Source organism: Peromyscus maniculatus, chromosome 22 (genome assembly GCF_049852395.1).
Source record: "Peromyscus maniculatus bairdii isolate BWxNUB_F1_BW_parent chromosome 22, HU_Pman_BW_mat_3.1, whole genome shotgun sequence".
NCBI lineage: Eukaryota > Metazoa > Chordata > Mammalia > Rodentia > Cricetidae > Peromyscus > Peromyscus maniculatus.
In genome coordinates this window covers 47,530,759-47,546,189 of record NC_134873.1, presented here as the reverse complement: position 1 = coordinate 47,546,189, position 15,431 = coordinate 47,530,759, and the positions used below count along the sequence as shown (strand labels likewise).

The following is a 15,431-nucleotide window of genomic DNA, read 5'->3' as shown; positions in this document are numbered from 1 at the left end:
TCGGGGCTCATCCCCTGAGAGCCCCGCTGTGCCAACCGGTTTTCTTTCCTACTTGAACAGCTCTAGAAAATTCGCTGGATCTCCTCCTTTTCTCTCTCCCTCAAAATCTTCTTCTTTGAGGCTGAAAAGAGTTTGTTTGTTCGTTTGTTTTTAAAACCATCACTTGACATGGTCTCAACCGTTTCTGCTTATTCAGATAAATTGGTAGCCATTCTTTTTTTTTTTTTTTTTTTTTTTTTTTTTTGGTTTTTTTCGAGACAGGGTTTCTCTGTGTAGTTTTGCGCCTTTCCTGGAGCTCACTTGGTAGCCCAGGCTGGCCTCGAACTCACAGCGATCCGCCTGGCTCTGCCTCCCGAGTGCTGGGATTAAAGGCGTGCGCCACCACCGCCCGGCAATTGGTAGCCATTCTTGTGGGGGTTTAAATTATGTGAGGTAGGAAATATAGATATAGAGTTAAAATTAAAAATCAGATTAGTCTGATCTCAAGGCCTTTATTTGTCTATAGGGTTCTTTTTTTTTTTTCCAAATTGTACATTGGATTGACATTATTTTTGATATGTGAATGAACACTCACATTTTTTCCCCTAGATTTAATTGTAAATGCAAACTCGGGGAGATAACATACGGTGTCGGCTCAGGCGCTACCAAACAGGAGGCGAAGCAGGCGGCTGCTAAAGAGGCGTATCAGAAGCTGTCAGAGCAAACCTCAATGGTACGCGTTATCGATTAGATTTAATTTGTACAGTTACGACTCCCTCTGAAGTTGACTTCAGGTCAGACTGTTGGCAGAAGAACGCAGGCGTTTGCCAGCTGCATACAGCATGATTCCTCCGTTCTGTGTACCACCAATGATCCATGGACCGTGGGACTCGGAGGTCTCGGGGACATGAGAGTTCTATGGGAATGCAGGATTGCTTTTAAAACTTAGCTCAAACATCTGCGAAAATGGATCAGTTTTGCCATGCTCTGTGATTGTGGTCTGAGTGGCTGTGGGGAGAATATGGGCAATAACGTGTGCCCTGCCGTGATGAGCCACCATCGAGGAGTAAGTTAGCTCTGTGAGCTTGCTAAGGGCTGCCCCTTCTTTCAGAGCGGTAATGGAGCATCATCTGGTTTTACCACACCTTCATCCAGTGGCCTCTCCAGCAGCTCGTCTCTAGCAAGCAATTCGTGAGTTTGGGTGGTAAATGTGGGGAGTGGGCTGGGGGTGGGGCGTGTTTGGGGCTGTGGATGCGATCCCCATCACCTCCCTTCCCCCACACTTGGTTCCCAGAACTCACACCAAATGGGTCACAACCACCTGCAACTGCAGCTCCGTGGAATCCAGTACCTTCTTCTGGCCTCGTGGGCCACCCAAACACACATGGTATTCACACACACACACATATATATGCAAACCTTCAAAAACTTAGACTGAATTCATAAAAGTTACTCTTTTCTTTTAGTAGTGCTTCTCTATCAGTATTTTCTGAGCAGTAAATACAACAATTGAACAAAAGACAACTCCTGAGGTGGATGGGTGGAGACAGAGGAACTTACCACGTGATCAGGCCCTCCCCGCTGGTGCCTGTATCAGTGAGGAGGGAAGAGGAGGGCAGACATGGCTGAGGGGAGAGAAGAGGCAAAGAGGACCACGGATGTTGCATGAGCCATGACTCCTGGCACTGATGGCATTCATCGGGTTGAAGACTCGAGGGTGAAGAGGGAGCCCGGCAGTATTGCTGTGTCTGGTTTGAGGTGATGTTTGAACATCCCACTGTGGTTGGCTCATCACCAGTGAGGACTGAGGGCCGGAGGGAGCGACCCAGGGGACCTCATTCCTAGGGACGTTCGGATTCTGGGGAAGAAGGGGATAGGAGGTGAGTGATGAGTGTGTTCGGGTGAAAATGGGAAGCAGGAAAGGGATGAAAAAAGAGGATCGTCAGAAGAGAACCAACAGGAGGTGTTTTCCATTCCCTGTCATCCTGATAGCTGATGCAAAAATATATAATGCCCAGTGCATGGCATAAAGCCTGCTCTAAAGTTATACAGGTCACGGTTTTGTCTGAGTTTTGTATCTTATTTTATTTTTTTGTCTCAATTTTAGAAACCCGGAACCTAATGATGTGGGAGAGAATAAGCACACGGTAGACAGCAGGTAAGGGGGTTTCTAACGTGAAGCATGCTCATGAAACAAAGTTTCATGATGAATAGTTGTGGCATAGTCAGGCTTACCGAGGGGTCAGTGTCTCTTTGAGAAGTCCAGGTTTAAGGATCCAAGCGGAACATGGCAAATGCAAATCTCTGCCATGTTATCAGTTTTTCTGATATCCTCGGACACTGTCAAAACGGAAAGCAAATAATCTTTATATCCGTTATTTAGAAGGAAAAGAATAGAGAGAGGAAAGGAAACGGGGGAGGGAAGGGGTAGAGGAAGGAGAGAAACTCCTGTGGGAATCGAAACCAAGCCACCTGGACCTGTGTTCCGGCGCCGTACAAGGTTTCTCTGGGCAAAAAAAAGGAAAGGAGGGTGGGAATTCATCTGCTGTAGATGATGTTTCGGGTGAACTTAAATACCTAAGATGAAGGGAGCCTGTTTGAATCAGCGGGACATTGAATGCAAGTTTTCAAAAAGAACCAGTGATGCTTATTAAGCACCTGATATGTGCCCAGCACTGGTCTGGGCATCAGGCTTATGATAGGAACAAATAGAGTAGAATTCTTCCTCTCAAAAGTTTTTTTTTTTTTTTTAAAGATTTATTTATTTATTATGTATACAGCATGTTTGCCTGCAGGCCAGAAGAGGGCGCCAGATCTCATTACAGATGGTTGTGAGCCACCATGTGGTTGCTGGGAATTGAACTCAGGACCTCTGGAAGAGCAGTCAGTGCTCTTAACCGCTGAGCCATCTCTCTAGCCCTCTCAAAAGGTTTTGAGGTGACAATTGGCATTAAGGGAAGAGGTCTGGGGAGATGGCTCAGCTGTGCAAACATCAGGGCCTAAGCTTGAATACCAAGCGCCCCTCTAAAAAGACAGGCGTGGCAATGCATACATTTATAAGTCCCACACTGGCAGGGAGTTATAACCAATCAGTGAGCTCCATGGATCCATGGCACTCATTGGCTAGCCAGCATAACCAATCAGTGAGCTCCATGAGAAAAAAAAAAAAAAAAAGCCAAGTGGTGGTGGCACATACCTTTAATCCCAGCACTTGGGAGGCAGAGGCAGACAGATTTCTGTGAGTTCAAGGCCAGCCTGGTCCACAGAGTGAGTTCCAGGACAGCCAGGGATACATAGAGAGACCCTGTCTCAAAATATAGAACAACAACAACAAAAAAATGTGGAGAGTCACTGAGGAAGACCTCTGTCATCAAGCTCTGACCTACACACACACACACACAGACACACACACACACACACACACACACGCACACGCACACGCACACGCACACGCACACACCCACATATATACATGCATGCATTTCCGTAGTTACAAGATCTGTATTCACACATTTACATATACATGCGTTTCCGTAGTTACAAGATCTGTATTCACACAGACACACATACATCTGCAACTACAAAATTAGGCCAGAGTTAAAGAAGAACAGCAGTGCGATTAAAAACCGGAAACAAAGCCCTCGGGTCAGCCTTCTGTGGAGAAAGCATGAGCTTGGCGTGTAATGAACAAGGACGCAGTGTGATGGGTGAGGTTGAAAGAAAAGCGGGAAAGTGCTGCCTGGCGCCTTATGCGCCGCCGCGGAAGGGCTTCCTGGTTTTTGCCGAAAGCAAAGACAAGGCTGTGGGAGGTTTAGGTGAGAGGGAGACATGATCAGGCCAAGTTCTCCTCGCTAAAGTAGGGCAGGAGAAGTGGGGTATCCGCCAGCAGGCCAGCGCTGCAGGAGCCTTGATGGCTGATCTGGGTGAAGATGTGGGAAATGAAAAGAAGCGGGCAGGTGGCGGTGATATGGGGTAGAAGAATTAGCAGGATTTAGTGAGGGGATGTGGGGCGGGAGGAGGAAAGCAAACGGGTTGTTCTAGCCCAAGAGGCTCAGGGCTTCTGCGCTCTGTGTGCTTCCTGGGGCACACAGCTGAATGATTCTAAGTCTAATACTTGGGAGGGAATTTCTCCTCTTCTTTTTGCCCACTGGGAAAGGATACTTCCTGGTGTCTTAGGTGCAGCTAGAGGGGGTGATCTGTTGTATTGTCTATCAAAAGAGGGAGGGAAAGGAAAGGAAAAAGAGGAAGACTTTCTTGTGACTCAAGAGTTCTACCGGATGTTATTAAAAACAAGAAAGAAAGAGTCATTTTTTTTTTTTTTTTTTTTTTTTACTAAACGTCAGCATAACAGTAATATTGATCTTAACTAGGCTTAACAAGGACTATGAAGACATACAAGTAATTGGCTCAGGTGGATTTGGCCGGGTCTTCAAAGCAAAACACAGTATTGACGGAAAGACTTATGCTATTAAGCGAGTTACATATAACACAAGGTAAGTAGATGTCTGGCTGTTTTGAACACAATGTGTTGGACTCTCACCATTCTTTATATATCTGTCCCTCATCACTCACATTTCTTGTTGGTCCTCCTTAACTTTCATTACGCCTACAAGAGTTTGGCTTATTCTGAAATGGCCTGACCTTAAAGTGGGCATTTATTTCAGTTTAAAAATATAAATGCATCATTTTGAGACAGCACTGGACCTCGAAGCTGTTGACTTATTTGGTTTAAGGTGGTTTTCTCCATTTCCTCCATTTTGAGGGTCCCTCCTCTCTGATGTCTCCACTTTGTGTCAAGTTGAGGTAAAACCAGCCAGGACAGGGCAATTTCAAGAAACCATCACAGCGTTTTAGCTCTTGAGCGCAATCCCTGTCAAGTTTTCATAGTACTGAGTCTTAGTTTCTTTGCATAAACTAGTCCCTTGATATATGTTTGTCATACATCGAAAATTCTCAGTTGGATTCTGCTTGCTGCCTGGGTTACCTGCTTTTTCTCCCAAATGAGATTCGCTTGTAAAATCCAAAGATTTCCACGCATCTTCTAAACAGAATATCAAATATGATTTAGTTACTGAAAATTGTGTTATAGACACATAAAAGAAGACGCAAATAATTTTTAAATTTTGAATGTCTATCATTTAAGTCACTGTCCCCCCCATGTCCCGTCCCCCCCCCCCCCCGCCCGAGCTGAGGATTGAACCCAGGGCCTTGCACTTGCTAGGCAAGCGCTCTACCACTGAGCTAAATCCCCAACCCATCTGTGGTTCTTCTACGCATTCATTTTTTTTCCCTTTTGGGTTCTGGGTCCCGTGCTAACACTTGGTGTGGGAGCCATGGTGACTATTGGACGGAGGAACCTGGGTGGTTGTTGAGTCCTGTTCCTCGAGGTGTTCTGTAGTTATCAGGGATCGGTAACGACACATTTGTTTTCTGGGTTCTTTTAACTAGTAAGGCACTGCGTGAAGTAAAAGCTCTGGCAGCACTCAACCATGTCAATATTGTTCAATACCATAATTCTTGGCTGGGAGAGGACTATGATTTCAAGGAGAGCTTGGATAACGACTATGATTTCGAGCAGAGCGTGAGTCGGTAAGAAGAAATTCTCATAGCTGTGAGGGGACGGACGACGCTTGTCATTTATTTTGTGGGGGGCCACTAGAGGGAGCTGTTGATCATCACCTTTTTTTTTTTTTTTTTTTCGAGACAGGGTTTCTCTGTGTAGCTTTGCGCCTTTCCTGGAACTCACTTGGTAGCCCAGGCTGGCCTCGAACTCACAGAGATCCGCCTGGCTCTGTTTGAGACAGGGTTTCTCTGTGTAGCTTTGCGCCTTTCCTGGATCTCGCTCTATAGACCAGGCTGGCCTTGAACTCACAGAGATCCGCCTGCCTCTGCCTCCCAAGTACTGGGATTAAAGGCGTGCACCACCACCGTCCGGCTGATCATCACTCTTAATGATGAGAGCAACCTCCAAAAGATACTGTGGTCTCTTGTTCTAGAGGCAAAGAGACAAGGAATACTCTTTCCCTGTTCCTCTCTATCTTCCAAACTTGCTTTTAATTGCTTTGTTTTAGACTCACTGTGTAGCACAGACTGGCCTCACGGTGGTCCACCTGCCTCAGCCCCCAAGTAATGTGATCACAGGCATGTGCCAGTATCCTTAGATCAAACTTGCTTAAACAGTATTGGTAATGGGATGGAGAGATGGGTCAGTGGTTAAGAGCACAAATTGCTCTTGCAGAGGGCCAAGCAACTCTGTCCGGTGGCTCACAACCACCCGTAATTCCAGTTCCAGGGTATCCTCTGGCTTCTGCTGGCACCTGCATTCATGTACACATACCCACACAGAGACACAGACACATAGTTTGAAAATAAATCTTTTTATTTTTTTAAAGGTTTATTTACTTATTATGTATACAATGTTCTGCCTGCATGTGTGCCTGCAGGCCAGAAGAGGGCACCAGATCTCAGTTAGATGGTTGTGAGCCACCATGTGGGTGCTGGGAATTGAACTCAAGACCTCTGGAAAAACAGCCAGTGCTCTTAACCTCTGAGCCATCTCTCCAGCCCCTGAAAATAGAACTTTAAAAAAAAAAAAACTTTTTAAAAATTTCTTTAGTTGTTTTAAAAATCACGTTTGGCATTCCTGACCCCATTGTTCTCCGTATAGCCAGTGTGGGTCATGTATGGTTTACCAGAGAAAAGACAGATTGAATATGTAGATGCTGAATCCAAAGGTCTCCTCTTCCTCCTCAGAGGCTCCCGGCAGCATGTCTCTGGCGTGTGTCGGCACCACTGTGGCGGAGTGGTGAGCTACCAGAGGGTGTGCCCAGCTTCCGTCCCTAGTGCTTTGTTTTAGATCACCCCCTTCTGTAAGACTGGGAATTCTAAAAAACTGGCTTTTGCCTTTGCGAGTCATCCGGATTTCTTGGGGACAGTCTTCTCACAGAACTCCTGATGTCACTGGAGACCACATCATTCACCGCCTCCTGCCGGTGCCCCATCGCGTCCTTGAGCCCTTGAGAACTCCAGGGGTTACTGACCGTCAGTAGACAAAAGGCTTCATTAGCTTTCAGTGGATTATTGGCTGCATCTTCATATATTCTAGCATGTGTATGTTCGGGAAATATAAATTCGATATCATAGCCTACTTAGTTCAAAAGAAAATACATACTGGTTAACAAAAAATCAGTCCTCTGGCTTCTGTCTTTATAGCAGCCAATTTATTGGCACATCTCTAGGAGTTCTCAATGGGCTGTCATCTGGGGCTTTATTTTTTTTTTTTAAACCTCTTGCATGAGCCTCTAATCCCCATGATGATAAGGATAGTACAGAACTCATTTTCTCATTTTTAAGGTGCCTGTTCTGTGCCCTTTGTAAAACAGATGTTCAGTTAACTGAAGATGAATCAGAGTGCTTCAAAATTGCTTGATATAAAAATGAAAAGGCTGGATTTCTGCAACAAGGACTACGCATACCCCTTATCGGAAATCATCAAAGATCTTCAGCATTAAAGAATATATAGGCCCATACTTTATAGATAAGCAATTAAAGCTCTGTATACTTGAGAAATTAAGATTATTATAAAATGGAGCCGGGCGGTGGTGGCGCACGCCTTTAATCCCAGCACTCGGGAGGCAGAGGCAGGCGGATCTCTGTGAGTGCGAGGCCAACCTGGACTACAGAGTGAGTTCTAGGAAAGGCACAAAGCTACACAGAGAAACCCTGTCTCAAAAAACCAAACAAACAAACAAGATGATTATAAAATGGTTTATTTTATTTCAAGTTTACGCTATTTTTGTTTGATTGTTTAGGTTTTTTTTGTTGTTGTTGTTGTTGCTGTTTTGTTTTTCAAGACAGGGTTTCTCTGTGTAGTTTTGGTGCCTGTCCTGGATTTTGCTCTCTACACCTGTCCTCTACACCTGTCTCTACAGGCTGTCCTCAAACTCACAGAGATCCACCTGGCTCTGCCTGTTGAGTGCTGGGATTAAAGGCGTTAGCCACCACCACCACCTGGTCTTTATTTCAAGTTTATTACATTCAGATTTCCATTCTGAATCATGTTTTGGGTTTCATACGATATGTTAGAGTTTTTAAAAAAAATAACTTCATCCCAATTGCTACTTTTAACATACCGTGAATTTTTTGTATCCAGACCAAAGACCCAGTGCCTTTTCATCCAAATGGAATTCTGTGATAAAGGAACTCTGGAGCAATGGCTGGAAAATGGAATGCTGAATAACACAGACAAAGATTTGCTTTTGGAATTATTTGAACAAATCACGACAGGGGTGGAATATATACATTCGAAAGGTTTAATTCATAGAGATCTTAAGGTAAGTGGCGAAGAGATACATCATTTAATGACTTTAAAGTGTATTTTCTCTAGCTTTCAATGTGTGATGGCCTGTTGGTCATGATAAAATCACATTTCTCTAGTCTGCCGGAGTGGGTCTGGAACTTACCCCAAATGCCATCGCGTGCAACTGCGTGGCAGACCTCCCGGGCCCATGAACTTCTTGTGACACCAATCCTATTAGAAGTCTCGTTCCCTTCAGGCTAAAGCTTGATGGTCACTGCCTACTTGGAAGCAATAACAGCTTTCACAGACTGAAGGTAACTGGCAGTCGCCAGGGATGGCCAGCTGCTGGGACCCAGCTTCGGCTGTTGCACGGCTCTGTTCCACTGTGGTTCAAGTCTTGTTTCTGAAGGCAGGCACGGCTGAGGAGTCCACAGCCTGGTCCTAGTGTCCCCTTGATTGGGATCTTCTACTTCATGGTTAGGAAAACTGTAGTCCCCAAAGCTTTCAAATGCCCATCATCCCTCTGGGTATGTTTGCTTTCATGGTCTGGACAATGAATTTCTCTGCTTTTCCTTTTCCTCTGCAAGAAAGGAGAGGGGCCAAATTGCTCTGTGACTGCCTTCTTTATCCCAAACGTACCACGACTCTCAAGTCCTACCTGACAGCCTTGTTCATGTTCTTCACCGGACACGCATGCTTTGGTCCCGATTCCTTTACTGGGCCTTTCCGAATCACTCTGCCTCGGCCTTTTCTGCTCTAAGGCAGAAGAAGAACCTTATCCGAGTGTATCTTGGTGTCTGCGTACTCCACCTGTCTGAAACAGCCAGAACGAGGAGTGATTGAAGAAGTCCCTAGGAAAAATAAGTCCCCCTGTTTATAACTGCCTGCTGAACCGAGCTAGAATTAAGTGGCCTTCGAAACATATGAGTTCTTCTGTTTGCCTTGCATTTGTGAGCTCAGTAACTTGATATTTGAGTTCATCCATTTCTAGTATTTCTCTGTACCAATATCTGAAAGTATTCTTGGAAGTTAGAACATTTTTTGAGGAATGTTATGTTCCAAAAGATAAACGAGGGCCAGGATGGATGGCACCTACTTGTAATTCCAACATCTGAGAGCCTGAGGCAGGAGGATTATGAGTTTGAGGCTAGCCCGGTCTACATACATAGACCCTATCTCAATAACATTTTAATTTTTGTTTATATTCGCTATCCCTTCACTTTGGTATAAATCATACATAGAATTAAATAAGCAATTAGCTGTGTGAGTCCGGGCTTCCTTCACATAGCTTGGTCAAAACACAACAGGCTGAATTCAAAAGAGATACAAGAATCCATTTGTCTGTTCTGTAAAACCAGATATGGAAGAAATTTGCAAAGTGTGTAAGAAAGCCTCATCAGATCTTTCTCATGTTTACTCAACTGTGTTATACATGGGAATATGTTATGAAGTATTCAACTCATAAAAGAATAAGAAATGAAACACAATTGTTCCCACACCTACTTACTCACTTGCAAGTAAATGAGAAGTTTGGGTATTCCTTCCAGGCCGTCTTCAGAGTGTGGAGTGAGTTCTGGAATGTTCTTCTCGACTCACCTGCCAGCTTTCCTGAACCTGCCCTGGTTGGGCCCTGTGGCATGAAGTGATCTTTTCTTGTGTCTATTTACAGGGAAGTTTTTTCTCTGGGTGTGGTTCATCCAGATCCGAGGTCCTTTCACCCACATCTTTCTGACTTTTCTACTACAATGCTGCTTCCTCTCATCGCAGAAATGATCAGAAAGATGTGCTTGCAGGTGTCTCCCAAAGAAAGATATTGAAAAAAGTACCATTCTTACACGAAGTCTGTAGCTAGAGTTTTCCTGCCTTGCCCACAGTCAGGACAAATCTTTGTCACCCGCCAGTCCTGCAGCTGCTCAGACCCAACCAAGTAAACACAGAGACTTATATTGCTTACAAACTGTATGGCTGTGGCAGGCTTCTTGCTAACTGTTCTTATAGCTTAAATTAATCCATTTCCATAAATCTATACCTTGCCATGTGGCTGGTGGTTTACCGGCGTCTTCACATGTGGCTGGCAGTGTCTCTCCGCCTCAGCTTTCTGCTTCCCAGAATTCTCCTCTCTCCTTGTCCCACCTACTTCCTGCCTGGCCACTGGCCAATCAGTGTTTTATTTATTGACCAATCAGAGCAATTTGACACACAGACCATCCCACAGCACTTCCCCTTTTCTTTTTTTTTAAAAAGGAAGGTTTTAACTTTTACAATCTCCAAAGCCAGCTTGGTATATTTGGGAATTTGGGTGTAGCTTCTCTTACTACTTCCTGCTGGAGGGGGGGCGCTGTATCTTATGGGGACACAAAGAAAATTTTAGGATCATGGAGTAGTCCGTGAGGCTGTATCGTCTGAGCCAGTTGCCTTGAAACAATTCTGGATGTTGGATCATCTGGGCCATGGTGTCATCGGAGACCTTTCAGGGGGTCTTGGCTGGTCAAACCTGATGTATCTTAATCTGGAACAAATCCATAGCCTCTGGCTTTCTGTAGAAATAAAAGCAGAGCCTCTTTTCCAAAGCAACATATCCTTATAGCCAAATTTTGAAGTCAAGGTACCTTTAAAATATACATTTTGGCATAACTCAACAGCTTTTGCAATCAAATGTTTTTCTTCAGTTACAAATATCAAAGAGAACATAATCCAGATTCTCTGTGTGGTAGCCATCTTTATGTGGCTTATTTTTTATATTACCTTGAGCCTATTGCTTTAAACTGCAGCCTTTTAAGCCCGAAACAGTGCTGTGGCTGCTGGCTCCACCCACTTCAGCTTCCTAACACGGCAGTGGTACGTTTTCCGCCAGCTCTGGGAGCCACCGTGGGTCTATGCTTTTATCCAAGCAGCATGTAGCCCAGAAACCTCTTTTTTTGTTTTGTACTAGCAAAGGCTAAATCCACCACGCAGCTTAATGTGCCACTTGCAGAGGCCTCATTCCCGCCATACTGCAGACCGAGCTCGCATGCTAGGAACCTGCCAGTAGCTCAAACTGGCAGGCTGCCGCTTATTTGAGACAATTAGGAAGCTGTTTTTAGCTCTATTTTAGAATCTTTTCTCAGGCTTTAGGTAGAAACTCTTGCCAACACGTTGGGCGCCATTTGTAGCTAGAGTTTTCCTGCCTTGCCCACAATCAGGACAAATCTTTGTCACCTGCCAGTCCCACAGCCGGTCAGACCCAACCAAGTAAACACAGAGACTTATATTGCTTACAAACTGTATGGCCGTGGCAGGCTTCTTGCTAACTGTTCTTATAGCTTAAATTAATCCATTTCCATAAATCTATACCTTGCCATGTGGCTGGTGGCTTACTGGCATCTTCACAGGTTGCTGGTCATGGCTGTGGCTGGCAGTGTCTCTCTGCCTCAGTCTTCTCTTCCCAGAACTCTCCTCTCTCCTTGTCCCACCTACTTCCTGCCTGGCCACTGGCCAATCAGTGTTTTATTTATTGACCAATCAGAGCAATTTGACATACAGACCATCCCACAGCAGAAGTCTCCAAGAGTTGGCTTCTTACTATGTTACAATCTCAAGCTCCAGGCCACAGCGGGAGGGCCATGTGGTTTCTAGAGAGTGGGTATCCACTGCTTCTCCATATCTTACCTCTGTGCTAAGGAGGTTAGCTCCAGCCAGATCATCTGACCTAGCCTCTGCTCCCTGGATCAAGTTGACACACTTCTTCCCTGTTCCATAATCTCACATTTCATTTATTCATAATGTAACTGATTATAGAAGACAGAGCATCGTTGTTTTTACTTTATTTAAAAATTTTTTATTTTCTTTTTTCAGTTTTTGATTTTTTGAGATAGGGTTTCTCTGTAACAGCCCTGGCTGTCCTAGAACTCACTCTGTATAGACCCAGCTGGCCTTGAACTCACAGAGATCCACTTGCCTCTTCTGCCAAGTGCTGGGATTAAAGGTGTGGGCCACCATGCCAGGCTTGTTTTTTCTTTTTAATAAAAAGCAATCTTGTATTTCTCCTCGTCTCATCTATCTTAGATTAGATATTTACAGAAATTCCATCTTCAGTTTCTCAGAGTTAGGCTACCGCTGGATTGGGGGAGCAATCTCCTTTGTGGGCACAGCAAAGCTCTACTTCTGCGACTTCAGTTCAGCTTGGGAACACTGTCTCCCCACGTCTACCACACACAAATATCCTTCTTCTATTTCTGACTTTGGGTTCAAATCCACTGAGTGAACTTAAATCTCATTACTAATTTCTACACAGGGCTTCTCAGAAGCATTTCCCTGGGCTCCTCATCTCATCCCTCATTCCTTGGCTAGGCCCTCTTGTAGGTGTGTGTGTGTGTGTGTGTGTGTGTGTGTGTGTGTGTGTGTGTGTAACCCAACATTGTATTGAATGTCGAGTCTTTACAAGAATGGCATAGATATTAACTTTGTCACCAATAATCTTCCTGTTTTCAGCCATGTGGCCACTTTATTTATTTGTTATGTGTGCACATGTACACGCACATACACATATATACACGTTTGGGCCAGTGAGATGGCTCAGTGGGTAGAGATGTTTGTTGTACAAGACTAGTGATCTAAGTTCAGTTCCTGGAACCCACATGAAGGTGGAAAGAGAAAGCTGATGACACAAAATTGTCCTACACACACACACACACACACACACACACACACACACACACACACACTTTAAATATGCCTAATATTGCATCCTAGAATGACTAGAGATGTAGCTCGTTGGTTAGAGTGCTTGCCTAGCTTTCATGGAGCCCTCTAACTGTGCATAAACCAGGCATGGTGACTCATCCTCTTAATCCCAGGACTCAGAAGGTGGAGGTGAAAGGATCAGATGACCAAGGGTCATCCTTGGCTACATAATTGAGTTTGAGGCTAGCATGGGACATGTGAAACCTTGTAAACCAAACCAAACCAAACCATAACCGCCCAAACAAAACCAAAGGAACTGCATAGAAAAGTTGTTTTGTGATAATTATCAACTTCTACTTAATAAGGTGGAGGAGGTCTAGCCACTAAAATATTGTCAGCATCTGGGGAGAAATCCTGCATGGGATATCCTGCAGCATCACTGAGAACTGAGCCACTCAGAGACTCAAAATTGGCAGGGGTTTTCATTCTCATCAGACCCCGAATCACACCTGAGGCATTCCTTCGGGGGGAGGGGGGATGGCTAGCCCTCTCTGGGATGGGGAGCTCTAACTGCCGTTCCCTGGACCTCTCACTAGATTAGGGTGTATGAAAGCAAATACTTTTACTCACACCCAACCTCCAGTCCTGGATCCCTCTCCTGGGACCCTGCAAAGTGAATCTTCACCTTACAGCTATTCTGATATTTGGAGGCAGGTGCGAAGCAAGCTACTTTCACTGTCGTTTACGTCTTCTTCTTTCTTCAGTTGGCATTTTAGAGACGCAAGGCGTTAAATTCCCTGATTTGGGCTGCCCGTGGAAGGATAAACGCCATACAAATCAGTATAAAAGATTGCTAGGACCTGTGGTAATAGTCGGTTCAAATCGCATCTATTAATTATTTTTTTCTATAGCCAGGTAATATATTTTTAGTAGACGAAAGACACATAAAGATCGGAGACTTTGGCCTCGCAACAGCCCTGGAAAGTGATGGAGCTCGAACAAAGGAAACAGGGACTTATCTATACATGAGTCCAGAACAGGTAAAAGCCCTTTCCTTTCTGTGTATATTTTACTTCTTTATTTTCTTACTCTGTGTGTGTGTGCATGTGTTGCATGTACAAATTCATGTAGGCGTGTGTACACGTGTGCAGTGTGTGCGTGTTTGTACATGAACATATGGAGACCACAGATTGTGTAAGGGTGCCAGGCATCTTCTCTGGTAGCACACTCCACCATAGATCATCTATATATCTATATATATAATACACACCATATATGTATATATCATATATACACCATACATACCACATATATACCATACATACCATGTATATATACTACATATAACACACATACCATATATACAATTCATACATACTCCACATATACTATATTTATATACCACACATACCATACATATACCATAATGCCATGTATGTCTACCATGTATATACACCATAGATATACCATAGATACCATGTATGTATATATTGTATGTATGTGTGTTTTGCCTGCCTGTATGTCTGTGTGTCACATGCATACAGTGCCCACAGAGACCAGAAGTGGTGTTGGATCCTCTAGGACTGGAATTACAGATGGTTGTAAGTGAATTGAACCCAGGTCCTTTGGAAGAGCAGCCAATACTCTTAACGGCTGAGCCATCTCTCCAGCCCCCCGTATAAAAATGTATATTAATAGTTATTTATTTTGTGTATCCTGAGAGAGGGAAATGGGCCGTTGCTGTTCATGAGGAGGTTCCAGGGAGGGGACTCAGGTCAGCAGGCTTGGAGGCATAAACGGTTACTACCTGCTGAATCATCTCACAGGCCCTCTATGTTATATTTTGAAACTGAATATGATGTATTCCCACTGAAACCGGAACTCCTCAATTTGGTTAGGGTACCTGAGCAATGAACCATCTGTTTTGCATGTAATACCCTAGGCAATTAAAATAGTGTATACATAGTTGTATAATATATTGTTTAGTGGGTAATGACTACAGAGGGAAAAGAATCTGTATATATTCCATATGCATGCAGTTTTATTTGCACAATGGATCTGCACTTGGTTGACTCTGCAGGTGCGTGAACTGAAGATACAGAGAGCTAAGTGCCCTTCTTTGGTATGCTGTGGTAGACTCCTGGATGTGAAGTGAATGAATTGAGAGACAGTTGGTTTTCAAATGCAGGGAATGCTTCCAAATTGTCATTAAAAACTGATTATTGGCCAGGCAATGGTGGTGCATGCCTTTAATCCCAGCACTTGGGAGGCAGAGGAAGGTGGATCTCTGTGAGTTCGAGACCAGCCTGGTCTACAAAGTGAGTTCCAGGACAGGCTCCAAAGCTATACAGAGAAACCTGTCTCAAAAAACAAACAAACAAACAAAAACCCCAAATTGATGATTGATAAACTCCTATTAAAGTGCACAAGAATGCTGCTTTCTCGTAGTCACAAGCCAGGGTGTGAGAAACCCTCAGCCTTAACACATAAG

At 44.3% G+C, this 15,431-nt stretch overlaps 1 protein-coding gene across 1 annotated transcript in view; it reads left to right on the top strand.

Annotated features, from left to right (window-relative positions):
- Positions 1 to 15,431, top strand: part of Eif2ak2 (eukaryotic translation initiation factor 2 alpha kinase 2) — a 47,311-nt gene that overhangs the window by 10,540 nt on the left and 21,340 nt on the right. The window contains exons 5-11 of the mRNA XM_042266732.2: positions 589 to 712; positions 1,091 to 1,170; positions 2,087 to 2,137; positions 4,350 to 4,472; positions 5,428 to 5,568; positions 8,132 to 8,312; positions 13,852 to 13,980. Of these exons, the coding sequence (XP_042122666.1) occupies positions 589 to 712; positions 1,091 to 1,170; positions 2,087 to 2,137; positions 4,350 to 4,472; positions 5,428 to 5,568; positions 8,132 to 8,312; positions 13,852 to 13,980 (829 nt within the window). The remainder of the gene's footprint in view (positions 1 to 588; positions 713 to 1,090; positions 1,171 to 2,086; positions 2,138 to 4,349; positions 4,473 to 5,427; positions 5,569 to 8,131; positions 8,313 to 13,851; positions 13,981 to 15,431) is intronic.